At 41.3% G+C, this 25,396-nt stretch overlaps 1 protein-coding gene across 2 annotated transcripts in view; it reads left to right on the top strand.

The window, feature by feature from the left end:
• The first annotated feature begins 202 nt into the window (after positions 1-202).
• LOC147333495 (muscle M-line assembly protein unc-89-like) overlaps positions 203-25,396 on the top strand; it is a 51,172-nt gene continuing 25,978 nt past the window's right edge. For both annotated transcript variants that reach the window (XR_015125559.1, XM_086268019.1), the window contains exons 1-9: positions 203-336; positions 13,520-13,864; positions 13,945-14,061; positions 18,167-18,499; positions 18,950-19,291; positions 19,477-19,812; positions 21,273-21,551; positions 22,819-23,163; positions 24,480-24,564. Coding sequence is in view for 1 of the 2 variants with exons in the window: in XM_086268019.1 (XP_086124145.1) it covers positions 309-336; positions 13,520-13,864; positions 13,945-14,061; positions 18,167-18,499; positions 18,950-19,291; positions 19,477-19,812; positions 21,273-21,551; positions 22,819-23,163; positions 24,480-24,564 (2,210 nt within the window). In the remaining variant the exon portion in view is untranslated. The remainder of the gene's footprint in view (positions 337-13,519; positions 13,865-13,944; positions 14,062-18,166; positions 18,500-18,949; positions 19,292-19,476; positions 19,813-21,272; positions 21,552-22,818; positions 23,164-24,479; positions 24,565-25,396) is intronic.

Below are 25,396 nucleotides of genomic sequence, written 5' to 3'. Positions count from 1 at the left end.
AGGAGGTGTGTTTCACTCCTTTCTCTTTGTAATGAAGATCTTTATTCTTTTATTGGAGCATCTTTAACCTTTGTACAGTCTGTGAGTGTTACAGCTTCTCACCTGCACATCACTCTTTATTTCTTCCCTTTCCCTTTATATTGTATTCAACACTGTAAAGAGCTTTTATTATGAAGGTTCTCAGGGAGGAGGAGACTTCCGGTAGAATCGAAAGTCGGTTTTTCTTTGTTCGCCATCTTGTTCAGAGCAACGGATCTGCGTCTGGGAGCGGTCGGTGAGGATCAGCTGTAACGCGACTGTTACCGAGGATGATGATGATCGTGCTCCTCTTACTCAGTAAGAAACACACAAACACACATAGAGGTGTTTTCAACCGCAAATGTTCACGTTCATCGAGCTCGTTCATGTGATGAAGCTCGTCCCCGCGGCCTCCGTGCAGGGCGGATCCCGCACTTTCAGCTGGTTTTATCAGCTGATCATATGTGTGTGTTTAAACCAGGGGTCGGCAACCTTCCTGATGATGAGTGCCGTCTAAAATTTCCTCAGAAGTAAATGTGCCATATGATTGTTAGCGATGTGCGGTGTTCCAGATCAGCTGGCGTTTAGATCAACTGGCGTCGGTCGAACAGATGTGTGGCAGTCTTGCGTTTCTGGAGCTGCTACCGACAAACCAGCCAAAAACCGCCACTTGTGTCACCTGTGACACGTGTGAGGTTATCTCAAACACACTCCGTCAGTCTTGATGCTGTTGATTGCATTGCAAATCCGTCAGCAGATAAATTGGAGCAGCCGGGCTACGTAAGTGTAGAGGGGCGTGTTCGCGGTCCCGTCCAGCGGGTGTGTGGACGGGAGCGTGACACAGTCGCTCCACAAAAAAAAAAAAGACAGTCCTCCACCTCAAATCACTACTGCGCAGACTCTGGCTCCAAAAATGCAAGATGGCAGCCTCCACAAGCGGGATTTTTTTTTAAAATGAACTTTATTCAGAACAATAACAATGACAATCTCAAAGAGACAAGCGACATATTAAATCAATCAGAACAGAATCACATCTCCTATACACCACAATGAAATCGACAATAACTGAAAGTAAACATACATACATACACACACATATATACTATTATATATTGTACATATATTATTAGTTTCAGATGTAGCCATTCTTGTATTTTGCTTGTTTACATTATTGTATTTTTGCACAACTCTGTTGCTTGTGAAGCTCGCACACAAGAATTTCACTCACATGTGCTGTACCAATGTACCTGCACATGTGATGTGACAATAAAAGTGATTTGATTTGATATATACATATATATGCATATACACATGCATATATATGTATATATGCATATACACATGCATACATACACATCCATATTCACACATCTACATAATAATAATATAAAAAGATGAATAACCAATACAAAAATAAATAACAATAAAAAAGAATGAAAAACAAGGAAAAGAAATAAAGACGACAAGGGGGATCATAAAATCTCTAAAAGTGAGGTTCCATAAACAAGACTCATAACTTAAATAAGGGGCTAAGAAAAATCAAACTCTTCTAAAAATCTATGCAATTTGATTGCTTGGGGCTTATTTATTAGCTTAAGAGATTTACGGAACAGGGAGAGGTCGTTTTTAAGAGCAGGCCATGAAGGGCGGGATTTAGCATATCGGCATTTATGTATGTAATACTTTGTTATAATAATGAGATTGTTAACTAAAAACTCACTATTTTTGTCCTTAAGGATTACTCCAATTTGAATATTTTGAAAAGACCAAAAATCAATATATCCATACTGGGACAATATTAGGACATGGAGAGATTTCCATAAGTTCTGGATTGTCACACATCCATAGAACATGTGCTCTGTTGTTTCCGAAGTTGTTTTACAAATATAACAGTTGTATTTGTATTTGTATCTTTATTTATTTCAGACATAATAAAACAAACAAAAAAAAAACAATATATACTCGTCTACATGTATTTTCATTTACGAATACGAATATGTGTGTAGATATACACACATATTCGTATTTGTACAGACAAACAAGAAAGAAATATAATAAAATAAAACACATTCGTCTAACATGAGATAACAGTTGTTTGGTCTGAAAAGGAGTAGGAAGAAGTATACACATACTTATTAACTCCTACCCCTGCTCAACATCTTATTAATCCCACAAATTTACCTAATTCTCCTCATCACATACTCCACACAATACACAAGAAAACTTATATCAACAAGGCTGGTATTTTATAAGATCCATAAACTTCAATATTTTTAATTTCAAAAACATGATGTTAGTATGGTCTCTATATCCAGCTTTACTAATCATCCTGATTGCTTTTTTTAAATTTTACATATTGGTTGAAGTGAAGTTTTATATGTGTTTCCCCAAATTTCCGCACAGTATTCCAAATATGGCAATATAAGTGAACAGTAAAGTACCCGGAGTGATTTGGAAGGCAAAAAATATTTAACTTTACTCAGTATGGAGACACTTCTTGACAGTTTAGCTTGTAAATACTTTATATGAGGTTTCCAGCAGATTTTGTTATCTATTATCACACCCAGAAATTTTGTATCCGAAACTTGCTCTAATTCGACATTATTTACTAATAACTTTGCTTCGGCATCTTTTTTATAATTTCCGAATAACATAAATGTCGTCTTTTCCAAATTTAATGATAACTTATTTCTATCAAACCATGTTTTCAGTTTAATCATTTCTTGTGTGACAATTTCCGAAAGCTGCTGTAAATTCTCTCCAGCACAAAAAATATTTGTATCATCTGCAAATAGAATAAACTGTAATATATCTGATGTTCTACATATATCGTTGATATAGAGGATAAACAGCTTTGGTCCCAATACTGACCCCTGTGGAACTCCACAAACAATGTCCACACACTCTGATTGATGTTCCCCAATTTTCACAAATTGCTTCCTGTCTCTCAAATAACTCTTTACCCACTCTAACACCACTCCTCTAATGCCATAATACTCCAATTTATCGAGTAATATTTCATGATTAATTGTATCAAAAGCTTTTTTTAGGTCGATGAATATACTAGCTATACATTGTCTTTTATCTATATTGTTAGTGATATTTTCAATCAATTCTATTAATGCCAATGATGTTGATCTATTTGATCTGAAACCATACTGACTATCCATTATTATTTTGTGTTTGTCTACAAATTTGTCAAGTCTATTAATAAAAACCTTTTCCAGTATTTTTGAAAATTGAGAAAGTAGAGAGACAGGCCTATAATTTGTAAATTGGTGTTTATCACCATTTTTGAACAATGGTGTTACTTTAGCTATTTTCATTTGTGTCGGGAATGTACCAGTTTGTATGGACAAATTGCAGATATGTGTTAAGGGTTTAGAAATGCCCTCTATCACTTTTTTGACTATTTCCATATCTATATCATCAGAGTCTGTAGAGTTTTTTGTTTGTAATTTCCCAACAATATCAATGATTTCCTTTTCTTCTACTGCCGTTAAGAACATTGAATGAGGATTGCGATCAATGAATCTGGTTTCTTTCTCTACCGAATCTGTCATATCAGGAATTGTTTCAGCTAAGTCTGGCCCAACACTTACAAAGAATTTGTTGAAATCATTTACCACATCGCTCAGATTAGTAATATTTCTATCATTATTTGTGAAGTACGAAGGATAGTCTGACTGTCCAGAGCCCTTTTTAATGATGGTATTTAATGTTTTCCAAATCCCTTTAGTATTATTTTTATTCATAATCAATAATTTCTCATAGTATTCCTTTTTACATAACCTCAAAATACTCGTTAATTTGTTTTTATATTTCTTATATTTATTTTCAGCTTCTATACTTCGGTTCATTATAAATTCTCTGTATAAGGTATTTTTCTTCTTACATGCATTTTGCAATCCTTTTGTAATCCATGGGCACTCTGCATATTTTTGTTTTTTACTGTATTTCCTTACTGGGCAACGGCTATTATATAACATTTTAAATTTTCCTAAAAAAATCTCATAAGCTTTATCAATATTTTTTTCCCTATACAGCATCTCCCATTCTTGCTTGAGCAAATCATTTTTAAATGCATTTATTGACTCTTCTGTTCTCATTCGTTTGTATTTTACTATATTTTCCTGTGTAACCTTCCTATAGTTTTTATTATACACTATAAAAACAGGTAGGTGATCACTGATATCATTTATTAAAAGACCACTTATGGATCTATTTTCTATTTCATTTGTAAATATATTGTCTATTAAGGTTGCCGATTGTGCTGTGATCCTGCTGGGTTTAGTGATCATTGGACAAAGTCCCAAGCTATACATTGTATTAATAAACTCCTCTGTCATTTTCTGTTTGCTTGGATTTAATAAATCTATGTTAAAATCCCCACAAATGAACATGACTTTTTGGTTTGTCCTGGTGAATGTTTTATCTACCCACTCCTTAAAAATTTCAGTATTTGAACCTGGTGTTCTATATATACAGCTTACAATGACATTTTTCTCTTTTCCCATTCTAATTTCTATTGTTACACACTCGAATATATTATCTACCGCCATCGTCATTTTTTCTACCATCTTGTATTTTAAATTTTTGTCCACAAACAAGGCCACACCACCTCCATTCTTATTCTTTCTATTTATAAGATTTAATTCATATCCATCTATTACAAAGTCCCCACCTTTCTCTTTATTAATCCATGTTTCAGATACTGCAATCACACTGAATGGATGTGCAAATTTGCTTAAATATTCTCTTATTTTATGAAAATTTGCATATAAACTTCTACTGTTAAAGTGAATTATAGATATTTTACCGTCCACCTTAACAGTTTTGTTGAATTGATCATCATTATGATAATAGCAGGTATTTTTGATGTTAAAAAAGTTCAGTTCTGGATCAATGTCCTGCTCTGTGAAGTGTGTTTTGTATTCCTTATTTGCTGGTGAATTTATCTCCTGATTAGCAATCCTTTGTGATAACAATGTATAGATCCCAGATAATGAGTTACTTGATTGTTCCATCCTTAAATGTGTTACGCTTTTAGCTTTCGTTGTTGTCTTCTGTTACCTGCTTGGATGACTGTAGATTGTTAGCCCAGCTCCTCGTCTTTGTAGTTATATTACTTGTTAATGTTTTCCAGATCCTGCATGCATTTGATGACCAACACTTTAGCTTCCTCCGGTGTGCCGTTAAGCTTAATAAATATTTTACAGTTTGTAGTCCAGGGGCCTGTTCTTCGTACCTCGCTAAGTAAGTTAGCTGGATTAGATTGTTGACGATTTCGCGTGATCCTGGATCGTTCGGTTCCCCGAAGCTCATCCGGGACTTGCTGTCATAGCAACAGAGCCGTAAGCGTAAACCTGCTGGGGAGCAGGTTTATTTTATGTAAACAGGATTAGATCGCGGCCACGCAGGTATGTCCGCTTCATTTATACGAAAGCAACAGCGATATTCCACCACTGTTTCACCATAAATAAATAACATCAATGTAACTAAAGATAATGCAGCACTTGATCCTTTTATTGATGTCACACAGATACATACAGGTCATTTCCTAAAAAAGGGAAATGTACTATTAACATTCTATTACATGTATGTGATTATTACAGATGTAATTCATATTTCAGAGTAGTAATTGTAAATTACTTCGTGTAATCAAGATGAGAGACCACGGCTATAAAAGCGAAGGTGGATTTGGGAAGCCTGTCGCAGCCATATCCTGTCCGTTTACGCGAGCCACCCATTGCGGAAGGTGCAAGATTGATAAGGAGAGTCCTCAGAATTCAGCGTATATTGCGGGACAGACAGGATCCTTTAGCTCAGCGCGACAGTGTGCTCATAGAGAGATATCGATATTCCCGTGAGGGTATTATTTACTTAACCAACTTGTTGACGAGGGGGTGCAGGACCACCACCTGTCTTTTTTTCCTCTGCCCTTTTCTTGGTTGCTGTTATGAACAAACTAACAGAGTATTACAGGCCAGTATTACCTTGCCAAGAGACGCAAAGCAATCTAAGAGATAAATATTACCATTCTGTAGAATACTCCTGTATTCCACTTTTACTTGTTCCCATGTTCTTGTGGGTCCTGTTGTGGCTCTAATGTGAAAGGGGATATAATATAACATATTATAATATAATATAATGCCATATGATATTGGACAATATAGTGTCATATGATAGATCTACCCTACCGCCTACTGGTGTTGGCCAGAGGGGCCGATGGCGCGATATGGCAGCCTGGCTACAACCGTAGCTGCCTCCACCAGTGTGTGAATGTGGGAGTGAATGAATAGTGGTATCGTAAAGCGCTTTGGGTGCCTTGAAAAGCGCTATATAAATCCAATCCATTATTATTATTATTATTATTATTATTATTATTATTATTATTAAATTACTTACGAGTTTGATTTGTCAGCAACTTTCTGCCAGCCCTCTCTCCTTGCTTTTGCAGCCTTTGCAGTGTTCTCTTGCGTTTTGATTAAACTCTGAAACTCCTGAAATCCCGCACTCATGAGTTCTTGCTCTGCTGCCGGAAAATACCGAGCGCACTCCTTCGACATTTTCGCCGACCAATCAGCGGGTTGCCGATCAATGTTTCTACTATCGATGCGTAGCCCCTTTTACGACACCCAGTGATGTCACATTACTGCGTCCAGCTGTACTAATCGTCAACAGCAGGTGTGTTCGGAGAACCGGATTAGCGAGCTCACGGTTAGCGCGATGGTTTGGTCTTGGATGTGTCATTTGATCTTGGATGTAGTAAGCGACGTACGAAGAACAGGCCCCTGGTATTCTGAATTTTTCCCAGTTTCCTTAAGTGTCGTGCTTTCTTCGCCATGTCAGCATTGGATTTTGTTAGATGGTCATTCATGTAGACATTAGATCCTTTTAGTTTCCTCCCCTGCTTCAGCAGTGCATTCTTGTGTTTCCTGTTTACAAATCTCATGGTGATAGCTGGTTTATCACTAGCATTTCTCCTGGGCAAGAGGTGGCATGCCTCGATGTTATTGCAATCCAGGTCGATCCCTTTCGACTGCAAGAAGCCAGCTACTTGTTGCTCCGTAGAGCTCCCATCCAATTCTCCTTGCTCCTCTTTACTGCCAGCAGTCACAGCCCGAGCATATGACCGGGGTTTTATATGTAGCCCTGTGATGATCACATCATTCATTCTGGTATATTGCTCCAGGTCCGCGACCTTACTCTCCAGATAGACAATCCGTTTCTCCTTCTCTGCATTCTGGTTACGTAGCGACCTTATTTCCTCGACTAAGTCTAGGATATATTTCTGTTGTAGTTTGATAGCTGATGTTTCCTCAGTTAGAAAGTCCAATGACTTTTTGATGTCCTCAATTTCATCGGCGTTCGGTGTTCTCTTAGGCCCCATTGAGCTTGTTGTCTCGCTCGCTCCGTTCACCGTCTTGCCTTCTCGTGCTTCTCTTTCTCCTTCACCAAAGTTTATCTCCCAAACATTTCCACCAAAGTTGTCTAACACAAATTTAAATCTGTCTCTCATAAATTCATTGGAGGGGTAAATATTTTTTGTAGTTCTAAAATGGACTTCTTTAAATTTGGGGGGAATTGGAAATGTTAAATATTTGGTTCTGATCAACGAGATCTCAGATTTGTTATAATCTTTAAAGATGAGTGAATGTTTTGTCCCACCTGGATATAAGGTGTTAACCAAATACCTCCTCAAAAACTGATTATTGCATTTTCCATTAACCAAGTCAAGACCATCTAGTTTAACTTTATGCAAATTTGGAGTCTGTATATTTGAAAAATTGTTCTTTACCGTATTTACAAGGACTGTTGGGATATTTTGTGAAACCTTTTTATAGAGCTCGAACGAGCAACTCATGTCATATTTCTCATTAAGCCTGTTTAATTCAAGTATATCTCCATTTTCATCCATTATATGTGTCACAGACCAAATTTGTTTTGTCATCCATTCTTCCACAAACATAGATTTCCCCCGATTCAACATCACCCTATTGTTCCACAATGGAACATTGTGGGGACTGAAGTTATGTTTAAACATTAATTTCCAATTTAACAAAACTTGTTGATGAAATTTGGAAAGTTTTATGGGTAGTTTAGAAATTTCAAAATCACACACTAAAAGGAATTGGATCCCCCCAACTTTGTTGAAAATAAGAGATGGTATCAGGAACCAGATCTCATTATCATTTTTCAAGAAAGATCGTAGCCAATTAATCTTTAAAATGCCATTCATTATTTCAAAATCGATTGCTTTTAAACCCCCCTCTTCATAATCTTTTATCAAGTCCCTAATGATGTTTATTTTTCCATATGAAATTAGAATTCACCTTATTGATGTCTTTTATAATTCTTGGTGGGATGGCTAGGGAACAAGCTGGACAGATTCATCTGGACAAAGATTCAACCTTGGTCAACATTATCCTGCCGAACAACGTTAAATCTCTCTGTAGCCAATGGTTCAGAGTTTTTTTGCATTTGTCAGTTGTATTCTGAATATTCTTTTCTTCACTATCAGCCATGCATTTAGTTATCCAGATTCCAAGATATTTGATTTCATTTTTGACAGGTATATCATAGAAAGAAGAGTGAGAACAATTGTGGATACTCATGAGTTCACATTTGTCCAGGTTCAGGCGTAGTCCAGAAGCATCAGAAAAGATCTTTATTGTATCTAAGGCCAATGGAATTTGTTCTTTATTTTTTAGAAAGACTGTTGTATCATCGGCAAGCTGACTTATTATTAATTTGTGATTATTTATGTCTAATCCTTTGATGTTTGAGTTTATGACAGTAATAGCAAGTAATTCAGTGGCTACAATGAATAAAAGAGATGCTGCAGCCCTGCCTGATACTTCTCTCCACCCTGAACCTGGGACATGTGCCTTCTGAAAGAGAAACACAACTATTAATATCAGTGTATAACATAGTGATCATATCCAGAAATGCATCTCCAAACCCAAAATGTTTAAATGTCTTAATAATAAAAGTGTGTTCAATAGAATCAAATGCTTTATGGAAGTCCAAGAACAACATAAAACCATCATCCTTAATTAGGTAATTGTAATCGATGAGGTCCAAAACCAAGCGGATATTATTTTGGATCAACCGTCCTTTGAGAAATCCTGATTGTGTTGGGCTAATTATTTCAGAAATACCTGTTTTTAGTCTTGTTGCTAAAACTTTTGTAAAAACTTTGTAGTCTGTATTTAAAAGTGTTATAGGTCTTAGATTACTTAGTTTTTTCTTATCTTTCCCCGGTTTTGGAATTAATTTTATAACTCCCTGTTTCATTGTTGTCATAAGCTCCTTTTGATTTATACATTCATTTAACGCACTGAATAATAATAATTTTAGGTCATTCCAAAAGTGCTTATAGAAATTAGTTGTTATACCATCTGATCCCGGTGAACGATCAGATGCCATGCTCTTAATAGCAAAATCAAATTCTTCTATAGTCAGTTCTTCATCACAAATTTCTCTAAAATTATCATCAATTACTGGACTCCAATTACTGATTTTGTCAAAGAAGGAGGTGACATTTTGTTCTGAGTATGAAGACTTATAAAGGTTACTGTAAAAAGTAAATACTTCATTTGAAATGCGTTTAGGGTCTGTACATTCCTCTCCGTCGATTATTAGGTTACAAATTGAGTTATATTCTTGTCTACGTTTTTCTAGATTGCAAAAATAGGCAGTGTTCTTTTCACCCTCTTCTATCCACTTGGCTTTGGATCGCAAATAAGCAGCCTTGGCTCTATAAAGGTACATTTCGTCCAATTTAGATTGTAAATTATTAATTTTTCCTTTTTCTTCCTCAGTCCAATTCAATTTGCCATACAGATTCATAAGTTCTTTTACTACATTTGATTCCTCTTCTTTTCTTTGTCTGTTTAACTTTTTACCGAATGCAATTGAGGTTTTTCTGATTCTAAATTTAAGATATTCCCATTTGAGTATCGGTGTATTGATGGCTTCATCATTCTGGATATCTAAAATTAATTTTTTAATAGAATTACAATACTCCTCATTTCTCAGCATCTGACAATTAAATTTCCAATAATCCTTAAATGTGTTGTTTTGGTCTTTGCTTTGTAGTCTCAGAATAATGGCGCAATGGTCACTTAAGGGACTGTTAGAGATGACTGTTTCCTTAACATATTGTAAAATTGAGTTGGATACCAACCAATAATCAATACGTGACCTGCTTTGACCATTAGGTTTGTGCCAGGTGAATTGTTTTACATCTTCGTTTAACACTCTCCATACATCTATTAATTTAGTATCATTAGCAAATTTTTCAAATATTGGGTTTTTATGTTCTCTTGAAAACTTTGAAGGCCATCTATCCAACCATTCATCAGGAGTCACATTGAAATCACCTCCAACTACTATATAATCAGTAGGGAATTTGGTATAAAGTTCCTTTATAACTGTAGAAATTTGATGCAGCAGGTTCTTATTCTCTTGATCATTGTTGTATCCATAAACATTAACCAAAATAATCAGAGTATTATCAATATTTAACACACAGGCAACCCAATGTCCATTTTTGTCTGCCATGTTGCACAAAAACCTACCAGGACATCTGTTGAAACAAATAGCAACTCCAGCCGACCTGTTTGTACCATGACTAAAAAAAATTTTATCTCCCCATTGCTGTGACCAAAATTTCACATCAGATTCCTCAGAATGAGTTTCCTGGAGAAAAAAACAATTTGCCTGTTGCCCCTTGCAGAACAGAAAAACAGCTTTGCGCTTAATTGAGTCTTTAAGTCCCCTTGTGTTAAAGGGAAAAAAAGAAATATTAGTTTTTAATTGGAACACGGAACACATGAACAGCTTTAAAGAGGAAGTTTAGGAGATGGAGTAGGAAAATCTTGAGGTAAAAGTCCCATCATCCGAAATGTTCCACTGTATATTCCTTTCGTAGTCAGATGTCAGCCCGTACCTGGAGTCTCTACCCTGATACGTTTGCCTTCTATGAAACCAAAAGGGCCCCTGAAGCCTGCAGCCTTGCCTTCCTTCCGTGCCTGGTCGATTTTTGGCCACAACGCTTGTCTGGATCTCCAGTCCTCTGGGGTCAGGTCTTCAGCAAAGCGGATGCCTTCTTCTTTGAACACGGGAGAAGCCTTTGTTCACCTCCAGATGTCATCTCTCACGGCACGTCTCACAAACAGAATAATGATTTGTCGATGCTTATTCTCCACCGCTCTTCCCACTCTGTGGACAACATCAACTGCTTCTTCCATCTTCATCTTTAGGTCCGGAGCAATCCTTCCTAGAAGTTCCACCACTTCTTCTCTGATATTTTCATTTGTTTTCTCCTTTTTCCCTTTGATACGAAGACACCATCTTCTTTTGTATCTTTCCTGGCTCAATACACGATCCTTAATATCGTCATTATCTTTTTTGATTGATTCAATCTCTTTTTCCAGGTGTTTTATTTTGTTTTTGCATTCTTGCAGCTCCTCTGAATTAAACTGCACCGATTTAGCGATGGAAGCCAGCATGGCGCTATGTTGTTGAATTTGTTTGCTAACTTCGTCCATGCGGTCATCAACACGTTTTCCAAGACTCTCAATAGCTTTCAGTATAGTGTCAGTGGATGTGTTGGAGTCATTATCACTAGCCGTACCTTTTGCTTTTTTCTCCATATGTGGTTTCTCAGGAGTATTATCAGGGGTTGTTAACAGTCTGTCCCTCTTGTTGCTGCTGGAATTAGCCGTTTCCATCGGAGCTGGGTAGTCATGCTCGCTGTTTCTCTGGGTTGTAAAAGGGAGGTTTTTCACTGCCGGAGGTTTCGTGTTGTTGGTTTTCTTCATGTTCGGGCTGAAACGTCGTCAATATAGCTCAAAGGAGTGGATTTTATAACTACAAGATTAAAACATCGGGACTTTAGTGAGGAGTTCAGCCGGATGCGACTGCTCAGTCCGCCATCTTGCCCGCCGCCTCCACAAGCGGGATTGTCACTACCTGATCCGTACCGGAAACCCGATCGGTACCCCGCATGCGCGAAAGGTTTCTACTTCCGGTCGTAGCGTTTTACGATAGTTATGGGTCAGAGTATCTGTTAAGATGTTAAGAATAACAAGTATATCTTAAAATGTTTGCAATAATGAAGCATTTCAGTACAATGTAGACAAAAATGAAAAATAAAAAGAAAGTTACGGATCAGGACTCTCCGATCCTTACTGCGCATGTGTAAAGTCTGACCATACAAATCGGGTCTACCCGATCCGTACCGCGCATGTGCAGATGTTTTCTTCTTCTTCTGTTCGTTTAATAGCAGTTTACTCCCCAGTGTACGAGGATACCGCCACCTGCTGACCGAGCGAATAAACCCTATTATAAACTGAATTATCGTCATTACAAACGTGTGTTAAATTTGATTTATTGATAGTCGAGTGTGTTTATGCTTGTCTGTGAGGAGAGGATTGTTGGAATAGTGATGATGATGTGCGCTATCACTGTCAATTGTCAGTAAACACTTCATCTGGCTGATGAATCTACACGTGAGATATTACAAAGTCTGCATTATTAACTCTGTAATTAGGCGCCATTCTTCTTATTTTACGGCGCTGTTGCTCAATCGGGGGACGCTCTCTGTTGAGGAGAAAGAGGAGCTCTGTGAGTCTCCGACACCCTGACCCTGGCTGTACACTATTGTACTGAGCAGCGTGTGTGAGAGAGATGATCTGACGTGTCTGAGCTCAGACTGCAGCTACAGGAAGTTTCCCACTGAGCCTTTTTAGATGTAACTCCAAACCCGAGCAGGGGGAGGAGCCACAGACACAAACAGGAAGTAGAAACAGTAAACCAGCCCTCCTCCTGTCACACAGCCAGGGTGCTGATGGAGCTGAGACCTCCACCCACACAGAGAGACAAGCACTCCCACCCAAAGAGGCGGAGACAGAAACATGTACTACATATTGGTACTACGTGTAAATACTACCTATTTGTCCTGCTGCAGCTGAGGAGCATAGAATCATTCAGTTAGTAACATAGTTTTCTCTTTTGTCTGATGTCACAGCCTGAGTTACTTTCAGCTGATGTTATTCACACCATATACGCTACATTCATATAATTAACACATGACTGCAGACAGATGAGCTTTGTCCACCTGACCTGAGTCTTTCACTGCTCACCTGCTGATGGACCTGAGTGACCCTCACAGGAAGCTTCTCTCAGCTGCTTCCTCTGAGTACAGAGCAGGTTTCTGTGTGAGGGGAGGACATGGGGACTGCTGTGTGTGCAGAAGCCTTTACTGTACATGTGTGTTTGTGTTGGTGATCCGAGCTGGATGGAGACACTGATGAGCTGGACAGGTTCACTGTGACAGACCTGAGCTGATGGTTCATGTTAGCACTGCACTGTTTCTTTGCTGAAGTAAGTGTGTGTGTGTGTGTGTGTGTGTGTGTGTGAGTGAGAGAGAGAGAGAAAGGTCATGTGACTGGAAGCACAGGTCTCACCTGTTTCATGTTTCTGTCTTCAGTGTCCCAGCATGCCTCAGGGTTGGAGGTGTATGAGGGGGCGGAGTCTGTCCTGCTGCCCTGTCAGGTACCAGCTGATGTTTCCAGGAGCTCCACAGCAGCAGTGTGGGACCGTGATGGGCTCACGAACCCAACGGTTCACCTGCGTAGGCAGAGTGGTGACGATCTTAGTGATCAGAATGATCTTTACCACGGTCGAACATCAATGAGAGTCGACGCTCTGCAGACTGGAGACCTCAGCCTCACTCTGAGGAAGCCCACAGTCTCTGACAGTGGAACCTACACCTGCAGTGCTGTCAGCTATGGAGACAGGTTGAGGCAGATTGAAGTACATCTGAAGGTCACAGGTCAGTGGACAGAGGTCAGATTGATGTGAGTTCATACAAACATGTTGATTATGTTCATGTCTCGTGTGTTTGTGTTACAGAACCTCCTCCAGTCTGGCCCACAGTCCTCGCAGCTGTGCTGGGTACTCTGATCATCCTGGCTGCTGTCTTTGGTCTGTTTGTGTGCTATGCATACAAAAGGATGAAGGACAGAGAAGGTGTGTGTGTGTTTTATAATGTGTGTGTGTGCGTTTCCACAGAGCAGACCAAGAAGTGGAAGCAGCAGCCATCACCTTCACCTGTTACTCAGTAACACAGTCACACATTCAGTCATTCAGTTGTTGTGTTCATCTTATCCATAACAATAATTAATCTCGATGCTCACTCATTCAGGTAAGTATCTCCCAAACACTGCTGGACTCTGTGGCCTCCTTTCATCTTTCTCACAGCTGAAAATGTGCTGAGGAACTTTCCTCTGTGACATCTTTCCTCTGTGTATTCGAACACTTTGGTAGCAGAGCCTTGAACTCACACTGATGGAGCACATTAGAGGCTTCACCCACATCCTGGAGGTTTAACACACAGCTGCTCTTGTAGATCTGAACTGATTGTCTGATAGCGACGTCCTGAGGTCACATGACTAATGTGACCTCAGAGCACTTTTCCAGGATCAGCTGGTCTGAGCAGCTTCAGTGATTCAGGGTCCTTAGATGGAAGAGCAGATCCTCTGCCACCAATCACAGACCTGTTCCTGAGGTTCCACAGCTGAGCTGTTACTGACTCTCCACTTTGACCAGCAGATCACAAACCAGCTTGTTTCAGCACTTACTGCTGTGCTCTGGGGAATCAGTCCAGAAGTGTTTGTTACATAATAGCAACAGATATTATTTTTCACTTAGTAGCAGCTCATTGCAGCTTAAATGGGGATCAAGATGGCGCCGGTGTCCATGGCTGCTCGTCTGTGGCTTATAGTTTTGTTTGTTTTTATATTGTTTCTGTCATGTGACACTCAGGAAATCTGCTCTCTACTGGTGTACGATCGCCAGTCGCTGCTAAATCTCTGAAGTTCTGATCAAAACACAGTTCTGTTTGCTAACACAGGACAGAGTTCCTGGTGCCCACTGCTGTCACATATCCCGACCGGCCGTGCTGTCATGCTACCTCCCCAGCGAAGGCGTTGGGGTAGGCGCAGTGGCTGGCTGGTTAAACTCAAGCTTTTCTTACTTGGCTCTCGGTGAAGGCGGTCGCACTTTTCTCCTCTCCTCCTTCCCCTTATCTTTCCTGCTTAGCCTCTTGTGTCCTGTCTTGTCTCGCGTGCACTACTTTTCCCTTGAACAGTCTCTCACTGTCGTTCTCTAAAACCTAACAGAGAATTATGGATTTGATCAACTGGTCTCTGAGTGCTATTGACACCCTCTTCTCAACGAGAAGTCTGGGCTCGGGAGAGCCCGAGTGCCCTGGAGGGACTTTCCCTGCCGGTTACACGATGGACGGGTGGCAAACCTGGAGGATCTTGTGCCTGGCGGGACTGTCTATCGAGGACGCTGAAGATATCTACCTATTCGGAACCATGATAACGGGGTTCTTGCTGATTGGAGCTGGCTTGGCCCTGACCTATCGGAGAAATAAGAGAGCGGAACCAGCTGTTCAAACCCCCCCTAAGCTGACCGCTGGAGTTGAAGCGATGGGACGAGGCGCGGCCTCCCACACCGAACGCAGCATGGTTAACACCTTGGAGACGCTTACAGCTGCCGTGAAGGCTCAAACTAACACCATTGAGCGTATGATGGGATACATCAGAGAGGGGCCTGCTCACAATAACACCCTTGAGCGAAAGTTGGATAACATCGCAGAACGGCTCACTGCAGCTGTGGGGTCTCAGAACCAAAAGAATGACAACAGCACGGAACAGAAGCTTGATACCATCATGGGGAGGCTCGCAGCGCTCCAACGGGAAATCGAGGCCCCAGTGTCAGAGTGCTAAATTCGCTGCTCGCATAAAGGAGAAATCAACAATATTCTACATTTGGACACCACGGCGCCAGCTGCTAGGCCCAAGGCTGGAGCCCACCAAAACAACTCCCTGATAACGACTGTGTGATGACTATTCTTCCCATCCCATGAAGGACACCTGGATCGGCTGGAGGACTGTTTACTTAGCCTGATAGGGCGAAGGACACTGGCTCAGCTGAACTATGGACACACACACACATACACTTACACTGATAAGCACTCACTCATCCCCCTCCCTTCCAAACGCCTTCGATGCTTGTTCCTGCGGGGGAAGGCAGCGGGTCTGTGTGCCGCGCTGAAATGATAGCATGGTGCAGGACGACTGCTGTGTTCCTTCGAATCACCCCCCACCCCCCTATCCATCCCCTGTGGTTTGTCATGTGCTCTGATGTTGTGATGTGGACATTAATGTGCTCTCTGTGCAGAGGAGTTTTTTTGTTTCCTGTTCTCATGCTGTCCTCCCATAGGTTGCCCAGCGTGTGAAGAGGTCTCTTTTTTTCCTCTTGTACTTTTCCCATTGTTGTGTAATTTTTCAGTGTTATTCTCCCAACGCTGCCGGTCTCCGACTGTATTCCCTTGTGTTGTCTTTGTTGTTGTGTGTGTAAGTCGGGGGGGGTCCTATTCCTCTGTGGGGCAACCTGCATATGGCCAATAAAGCATTCATTCATTCATTCATTCATTCATTCATAATACAGAGATTATTTTGTGGAGTTTTTGTGCACCGACGTTCCCTGGACCCCGTGGGTTCCTGCCTCATCCCCGTGGTCGGCCAGGATGACGCACCGCTCCTTTGTGACCCCTGTCCTCCTCGGCGGATGAGCTGATATCTTCGTGTTGGTGTTGTTCCCAGACCATCATGAAAATGTTGTTCCAGGTTCAACATTGCAAGTGACCAATCACATTGTTGTGACGTTTTTCTTTTGTGCACCAAGCCATTCATGCATTTATGAAATTCCAATGTTGCAAGGACAATATCAATTCTGCTTACTGTTTATTAAAGGGTTACGGTTAGGGTTAGGGTCAGGGTCCGTTGATCAGCAGACAGAGGCGGTTTCAAGCAGCTTAAGTACAGTTTTTTGTTTTACGCCGTTTTTTCCCGAAGTCGCAAAAGTATGACGTCACAACATTCTGATTGGTCACTTGCAATGTTGATCCTGGAACAACATTTAGTATGATGATCTGGGAACAACACCAACACGAGGACATCAGATCAACCCCTCCTCGGCTCAGTGTGCACCAGGCGAACCTGGACAATCTGAGGCTGCTGTGTGGGGCTCCCTGTGCTACTGGGGCTCATACAAATTTCCCACATGTGGGACTAATAGAGGTTATCTTATCTTCAGCTCAGAGGGGGCGGGGCCTTCTCCATTGCTGCTCCTAATCTCTGGAACAATCAGCACATTAGAGACGCCGCTTCATTGTCCACTTTTAAAACACATCTTCTCATTTTACTGCTTCAATTTAATCTAATGTGCTGGTTTCGTTGTTTCCATTTAATTTTACCTCTTTTTTATTTATGTATTGTTTTCTTCTTTCTTTTTGGGCACGGTGGTTATCACTGTTGCCTCCCAGCAAGAAGGTCCCGAGTTCAACTCCACCATCAGGTCTTTCTGTGTTTGTGTGGGTTCTCCCCGTGTCCTCCGGCTTCCTCCCACAGCCCACAGACATGCAGTTTGTGGAGATTCATTGAAAAAATCTAAATTGCCCATAGTTGTGAATGTGAGTGCGAATGGCTGCCTGTCTTTGTCTGTTGGCCCTGCGACAGACTGGCGACCTGTCCAGGCTGTACCCCGCCTCTCGCCCTATGACAGCTGGGATAGGCTCCAGCAGCCCTGTGACCCTGAAAGGGAGAAGTGGAAGCGAATGGATGGATGTTTTCTGTTTGTCATGTCAGAACTTTGCTTGCAGCTGGGAGTTGTCTGACAGCGCTTCATGAATTGATTACTTACAGTGTGACTGGCTTTAACTAATATCTGCTGGAATCTCTGCAGACCATCAGTAGCAGCCTGAAGCAGCAGAATTAGAAGAAGTCTCCTTCATGTCTCTAAAGAAGTGCTGACACATTACAACATACTGCAGCACTAATTCATGCACAACTTTCACAGATTAAATAAAAGCTTGTTATAATTCAAAGTTACTGCCTGTATGTTTGACACAGCAAAGCAGCTGTTTGTGCAGCCTCACACATCAACACAACAGTTCAGCTCCAAGTCAGAGAAACACTGAGAACAGCTGGTTACACAGCAGAGGACAGGATGGAGGATCAACCTCACTCATGTCTGTCTGTCTGTGTTCATGTTCTCCTCTCAGCTCTGCTGCCAGATGTGGTGGAGGTGCCACAGGGGAAGGAGTCTGTCGAGCTGCCCTTTAAGACCACAGCTGACCTTCCTCAGGACGTCACAGTGGAGTGGACAGACTCCAATGCCATGAAGGTCCACGTGTATGAGAGTGGAAAAGATCAGCCAGACAAACAGCACCAGGTTTACAGAGATCGCACAGAGATGAAGGAAGATCCACTGAGAACCAAAGACCTCAGTCTGACCCTGAAACCCCTCCTCCTCACTGACAGTGGAGTCTACACCTGCACCGTCTACAAGAAGGATGGAGACAAGCTGCAGAAATCAGTGACTCTCAGTGTCAGTGGTGAGTGTAACAGCTGTTTGTCCACCGTGTGAATCCTCCATGAATAAGATCCAACCAGACAGATTCTTGGGTGCTGTGTTCTTTATTTTAATTATTTTTAAGATAACCAAATGTCTGGATATGACAGTCTTTGTATCATCATCTTTTTGCTACCACACATAGTTGTAACCCCCATTACTGGTTTCATTCTCAAATGCTGTTTTTCAGAATATGTCCAGAGAGCTTGTATTGCTTTGTTTTCAGTTTGACAATAATAGGTCCAACAAAGCTTTGGCAGGAGAACATGCAAAGACATGATTGGTTAGCATTTGTAGCATAGAATTGATCACAGATAGTGCTGAATTTCTGTGTTTTTTTCTCAGCAGTGCACACAGTGGGAATATTTAGTCTCATCATGGAACAGTAACAGTGAGCTTTTTTATCTGTCTGTGTTCTTCTGTTCTCTCTCAGTTCCTCCGCCAAAGGTGGTGAATGTGACAGATGCAGACGAGTCTGTCCTGCTGCCCTTTAAAACCAAGGCCAACCTTCCTCAGCACGTCACAGTGGAGTGGACACTCACTGAACCCACAGAGAGGAAGGTCCACGTGTATAAGAGTGAAAACAATCAGTCACACAACCAAGACCAGGATTACAAGGATCGCACAGAGATGAAGGAAGATCCACTGGGAACTAGAGACTTCAGTCTGACCCTGAAAAAGCCCCGCCTCACTGACAGTGGAGTCTACACCTGCACCGTCTACAACAAGGATGGACACATGCTGCTACAGAGAGTAGTGACTCTCAGTGTCAGAGGTGAGTGTTACGTGTGAGCTGGTTGTCCACAGTGGGAATCTCAGATGTGTAAACCTGTGAGTGTGTCCAGCTGTTTGTGCAGCCTCACACATCAACACACAACACTGAGAACAGCAGCTGCTGGTTACACAGCAGAGGACAGGATGGAGGATCAACCTCACTCATGTCTGTCTGTCTCTTTACAGAGAGTGTGCCAGACATTGTGCAGACGCCAAGAGGACTGGAGCCTGTCCAGCTGCCCTTAAAAATCACAGCTGTCCTTCCTCAGGACGTCAGAGTGGAGTGGACAGACTCCAATAACAAGATGGTCCACGTGTATGATAGTGGAAAAGATAAGCCAGATGAACAGGACCCAGCTTACAAGGGTCGCACAGAGATGAAGAAAGATCCACTGAGTACCAAAGACCTCAGTCTGACCCTGAATAACCGCGACCTCACTGACACTGGAGTCTACACCTGCACCGTCAAGAAGAAGGATGGAGACAAGCTGCTGCAGAAATCAGTGACTCTCCATGTCTATGGTGAGTGAAACAGCTGTTTGTGTGAATCCAGCATGAATCAGTGAAATCAAAGAGCAGCTGATGGATCTGTGATAACCTGATACGATAAAATAATGTTTCTTATGAGACACAAAAGTGCTGGAAATGAATTTAATAACTGAAAGTGTAATGAGGTATTTTGTGTTTTCTATCTAATATAAGCTGGGTATGTTCTTCACTGAGCTCTCTATCATCATCATCACTCTGAGCTGTTAATAAGAAGCTGCTGACACTCACTGATCAGTACAGATGAATATATTTGCTGGCACAGCTACTCCTCAGGGCTCTGCTGATTGGTCGACTACTTTAATGAGACTTTTTGGTAAATAAGGAACAGAGTGCTTCATCTTCTATATATATTTGATCATAAACTAACATTGTTTAAAATAACAATTAAGACTTCGATTATCTAAATGTGTTATGGTAAATCAAAGCTGACAGCTAGTGCAGCAGAATCAGAAAGACTTTATTTATCCCCTACAACTAGAGCTGGGCGATAGAACGATAACGATATGTATCGCGATATAACTTTTACTCGATAGAAAAATTAAACTATTGCGATAGACCTCATCTCTCTTGTCCCCTTTAAAAAAAAAAGAACAGCCAATCCAAATTAAGTAGCGCAGAGCCGAACCAATCACAGCCGCAGCGTCACGTCACGTGACTTGTTACGTCCAGCACAAGTGCCAAGCCGCACATGTGTTTGTTTGGGAAGCAGCCAGCCACCGTACCGCCGGGTAATGGAGGAAATGAGTGTGCCGACTAGAAAAATCAACCGAGCGTGACCGAAGAGAAAACAGATGATGGTTCCAACGCCGGAGAGATTGTCGAACGGAAGAGCCATAGAAGTTCTGTAGTGTGAAGGTATTTCGGCTATTTCAAGTCTGACAAAAACAGAGTAGCTGCACTGTAAATGTGCCGAAAGCAAGTCTGGAAATACAATAAAGCAGCTCAGTCTCTGACTGGAAGCGCTGATTCATCATTCGGCTTTTGTCAGACTAAAGTAACTGTTAAAACTGTTTGAAAAGCTCAGCTATACAACAAGGAGAGATTGAGAATTTCCTTTTAGTTCTCAGTTTATTTGATATTGACAAAAGTTAGTCAGTTTTGTCTGTTCTTCTGTAAAACAAACTAAGATTTATTTTTAGAATTAATATTTTGTTTCTAAGTGGAATTGACAGTTTAGTCTGTTTTGTTTGTTCTATTTTGAAACTTAAACGCTTTAGCGGCTGCCTTTTGTGTAGTTTGCAATATTTGCCTTTATTTATCTGAAAAAGTCTGATGTTCCTTAAGTACATCTACCCTGTTGAACTTATTATGGGAAATAAATATTTAAATCAAAACAAGCTGCTGATTATTTCACATTTTACCTAGCTGACCTTGGTCCAGTTTGTCACTCTGGAGTGGACTCTCAATGGTGTCTGTCTCTTTTCTCTTTTCAGACACTGTGAGGAGTTTGGGGACAGTGTATGGAAACAAGTCTTATTTGCTCGAATTTAAAAAAACAGATAAACTTGATCAGATTTCCAAAGTGGAGTGGAAACGTATACACCCCAAATACAAGTTCATAAAGGAAATAACACGCCATCAGGGAAATGAGAAAGACCTCAGTCTGAACCTGGAAGACCTCCACCTCACTGACAGTGGAATCTACACCTGCACCGCCTATAACAAGGATGGAGCCATCCTGCTAAGGCAATCAGTGATATTCAGTGTCAGAGGTGAGTGTATCAGCTGTTTGTCCACACCGCGAATCCCAGCTGTGTAAACTGCAAGTGTCCAGCTGTTTGCAGCTGTGTGAGAATAAAAGCCTCACAGCAATACGGCAGCTATTATAGCGGTTAGTTATGGCTTGGAGATTTATGGAGCATGCTGTGAACTTAGCTAACATTACTTAGTAATATGAGTTCCTTTACTCAAGTGAAAGCTTTAAACATTAGAACGATACATAGCATTGTGACAGACCAGGAGTCTCCATTTCAACTTTTGTCCAAAGCACTGACTTCAAACTATACACCAGTTTTTAAATTGTGTTGATAGGCCACGTAAAACCAGAGTCATGATCAAAAGTACACGCGATTTATTTTTCCTAAATAAAACAGAGGCCTTTACTACGGGAAGAGAAGAAGGACAGCGCTAGCAAACACTCCGCTTGTGAGCAAAAAAGGAAAAAAACACCTGTTTGTGTCAAACAATCAAAAATATAAATGGAAACGTGACATTTGGTTGTTTAGGAAAAGGGGAAGTTTTAGGAGTGAGCAAGTGAAAGAAAGACAGGGAGGAAGGGAGTTTTCACAGGTGAGAGATTTGTGACGTGTACCATGTTTGCAGTCAAGTTAGTGTGTGGTGTAGTCGTTGTTTTGTGTTGTGTGTCAGTTCTACTAGTGAATGTCACAGTTGCTGCAAAACAGCCACCAGAGGCAGATTGCAGTGTAAACGCTGTCTCCAGGTGGAAAAGTGATACACCTGCTGCTGTCATACCTGCAGGGTTTGTCCCTGTGCTGGGTGGAATAATGGTGATATGAGTGATCCATATGGGCACAAAGAATAGTCACGTGTTTTTGTTCTACCGACGTTCCCTGACTTTCATTCAAAAGCTGTTTCTGGTCAGCACCGACACATTAAACTGCTTACACATTATAAATGGCTTCAAGCTCACACTGAGGCCTGTGGGGCACCATCAGCCACTGACACAGTATATGGATATTTCATACATTAAGGCTGCCTGTTTATTTAAGGGAGATGAACAATACATTATAATTGTACCAAATAATGTCACTGATGATAGATTAAATAAGTAGATTTTAGGAAATGCACTGGAAAAACTTGAAAATGGACCTTGAAAGTGCTTAGAAAGTGCTTGAATTTGACCCTGAAAAAGGTGTACGAACCGTGACTGAAACACTGAACGCTGCTGGTTACACAGCAGACGACATGATGGACCATCAACCTCACTCATGTCTGTCTGTGTTCATGTTCTGCTCTCAGACTTCCAGGTGGAGATGGTGGAGGTGACAGAGGGGGTGGAGTCTGTCCTGCTGCCCTTTAAAACCACAGCTGACCTTCATCATGTTTTCAGTGTGTACTGGACTGTCTTTGAATCCACAGCGAAGATGGTCCATTACCTTGATGTGAATAAAAAAAACCAGCCAGATTTACAGTACAGGTCTTACATCGGTCGCACAGAGATGAATGAAGATCCACTGATCACTGGAGACCTCAGTCTGACCCTGAATAAGCCCCAGCCCACTGACAGTGGTAGCTACACCTGCACGGTCTGCAACAAGGATAAACGCATCCTGGTACAGAAAGTCGTGACTCTCAGAGTCAGAGGTGAGTGTAACAGTGCAGTTAATGTTGAAGAAATGATGTAAAAAGATTGACAAGAAGTTTACACAATAAGAAAGAAAGTGATGTGTGTCGTAGTGTCACATAAAGATCTGAACACACGTTTAGCTGCACCATCCCTCCTGTAGTGGAACTACTCTGTGAAATATTTAAGGTGTCTAGTTTCAGTAACAGCAGAATTATCTTCACATGATGTCTGCAACCACAGACAGCTGACTGTGTTCATCTGGATGTTATTAATGGAAGTGTTAGGGTGACTTCTTCAGTCTCAGAAGGCTGAATGATGGATGATTGAACGTGCTTCAAGGTTAAATCCACATTCATTCACTGAATTAAAGAGAAATGAAAATAATCATAAGTACTTGCTTGATAACATCACTGTATGTAACTGGCATGACTTTAATTCATGATCCACAGAAAAGTGACGATGTTGTACTCCTTAGACCAGCGGTCCCCAACCCCCGGGCCTCGGACCGGTACCGGTCCGTGAGTCGTTTGGTACCGGGCCGCGAGAGTTGAGGCTCAGGTGTAAAATGTCTGGTTTTCAGGGTTTTTATCGGTTCTCAGCGTTATTTTGTTATCGTTTTTATCTTTGACTCTGTTTCCCTGGGTCTTTTCACGTCTGTTATGAATAAATCTTCTTTTTTTCGGTACCGGTACTAGTTTTATTTTGTTGTATTTATCCGAGACACCTTAAAGGCCGGTCCGTGAAAATATTGTCGGGCATAAACCGGTCCGTGGCGCAGAAAAGGTTGGAGACCGCTGCTCTAGATGTAGAGTTTGTATTTTATTTTGCAAAGATATTAAACAGCATGGTGTTTACTCACCAGGGTCTTTTACAAGCCAAATATAGAAGCTAAGTGTGTTAGTTTTATCTACATGATGGATATGAATAAAACCTTTGGACTACATAACACTGAGCACAATAAGATAACTAAAGTATAAATGTGTGGGTGCAGAGTACATCCAAATAACACTGGATACATGTCCTTAAAGTAGTGTTGAACTCACAGCTGAGCGGCTCATGGAGAGCTGTGATTGGCCTGTACAGACAGGTGACCAGGTGCTGATTTAGGGAATGCTTGGTTTGCATTTTAAATATCACTCAGTCATACTCGTTTAACTGTAGGAAGCCAAATCTATGGAGTTCATGTATGTGGTCGTTTTCATCACTAGTAAAGGTTGTTCCAGTGTTCCCACTACTCAGACTAAACCACAGCTGAGAGGAAAGAGTCACATGATCACCTGGTTTGTGTCTGATGTAGAAAGACTGAGACTCACTCCTGTTTTCTCCCCTGCAGCATCCTTAAAGGGAACCATGAAAGACGTGCTTCCATGTTTCAGGAGGAGGAAGGCACCAAAACCTGAGGTCAAAGAGGACGTGAGGTATGTTTGCAGGGTCACAGAGGTGTGTTTACCTGTCACCATGGTAACTGCAGCTGCTCCAGTTTCAATGAGCTGCACTTTGAATATGGAATGATCTTTATATCATAAGAAGAAAAAGAAGAAATGTAATCTGAGCAAATAATTCCTCGTGAATTCCTCGTGCATAAATCCAACAGCCTGCACAGAGCTCAGCAGCCACGCCCACAAAGAAGCTGCGAGTGTTTCTCCTGTGATTGTGCTGCAGCATTTTTACGTGCAGTTCATCTGCTGGTGACATTTTGCTGGTGCACATCACTACAGCTGTTACTTGTTAGAAACTTTTCAATGTCATCCTTCAGTCTCAGCCGACTGCAGGTTTCCAACCTTATAAACAGGACATTTGCACAATGACCCAAACCAGCAGCAGTGAGGGAGCACTGAACAGTTCAGTGGTGCCCACTGGAAACACAGATGAACACAATGAACCTTCAGGGTGCTTATTTAAAAGCACCTTTCAAGGACGCTGCACAGCAAATAAAACAGGCAGTTTTAAACAGGTGGGTTTTGAGGTTGGACTTAAAAAGAGGGAATGAGGTGATGTTTCCGAGGTCTGCAGGAATTCCAAAGTTGGGGGCAGAGCGGCTAAAAGCCCCCCATAGAAACAAGATGAGAGAAAGGAACAGAAAAGAAAGAGAAGAGGATGATCGGGGGCGCTGGAGTGGGATGGTGATCTGAACCAGAGATGGTGGGGAGAGACAATGAATAGCCTTAAATGTATAATTAACGTGAGATTTGACCTGGAGCCAGTGAAGCTGCTTCAGGGTGATGTGGTGGGTAGAGCTTTGCTTCTCGT

Source organism: Aulonocara sp. 'chitande type north' Nkhata Bay, linkage group LG3 (assembly GCF_057382095.1).
Source record: "Aulonocara sp. 'chitande type north' Nkhata Bay isolate Kocher_YH1m ecotype deep benthic linkage group LG3, A_spYH_male_GT1.1, whole genome shotgun sequence".
In the NCBI taxonomy this organism is placed as follows: domain Eukaryota; kingdom Metazoa; phylum Chordata; class Actinopteri; order Cichliformes; family Cichlidae; genus Aulonocara; species Aulonocara sp. 'chitande type north' Nkhata Bay.
This window is presented reverse-complemented; position numbering and strand designations above follow the sequence as displayed.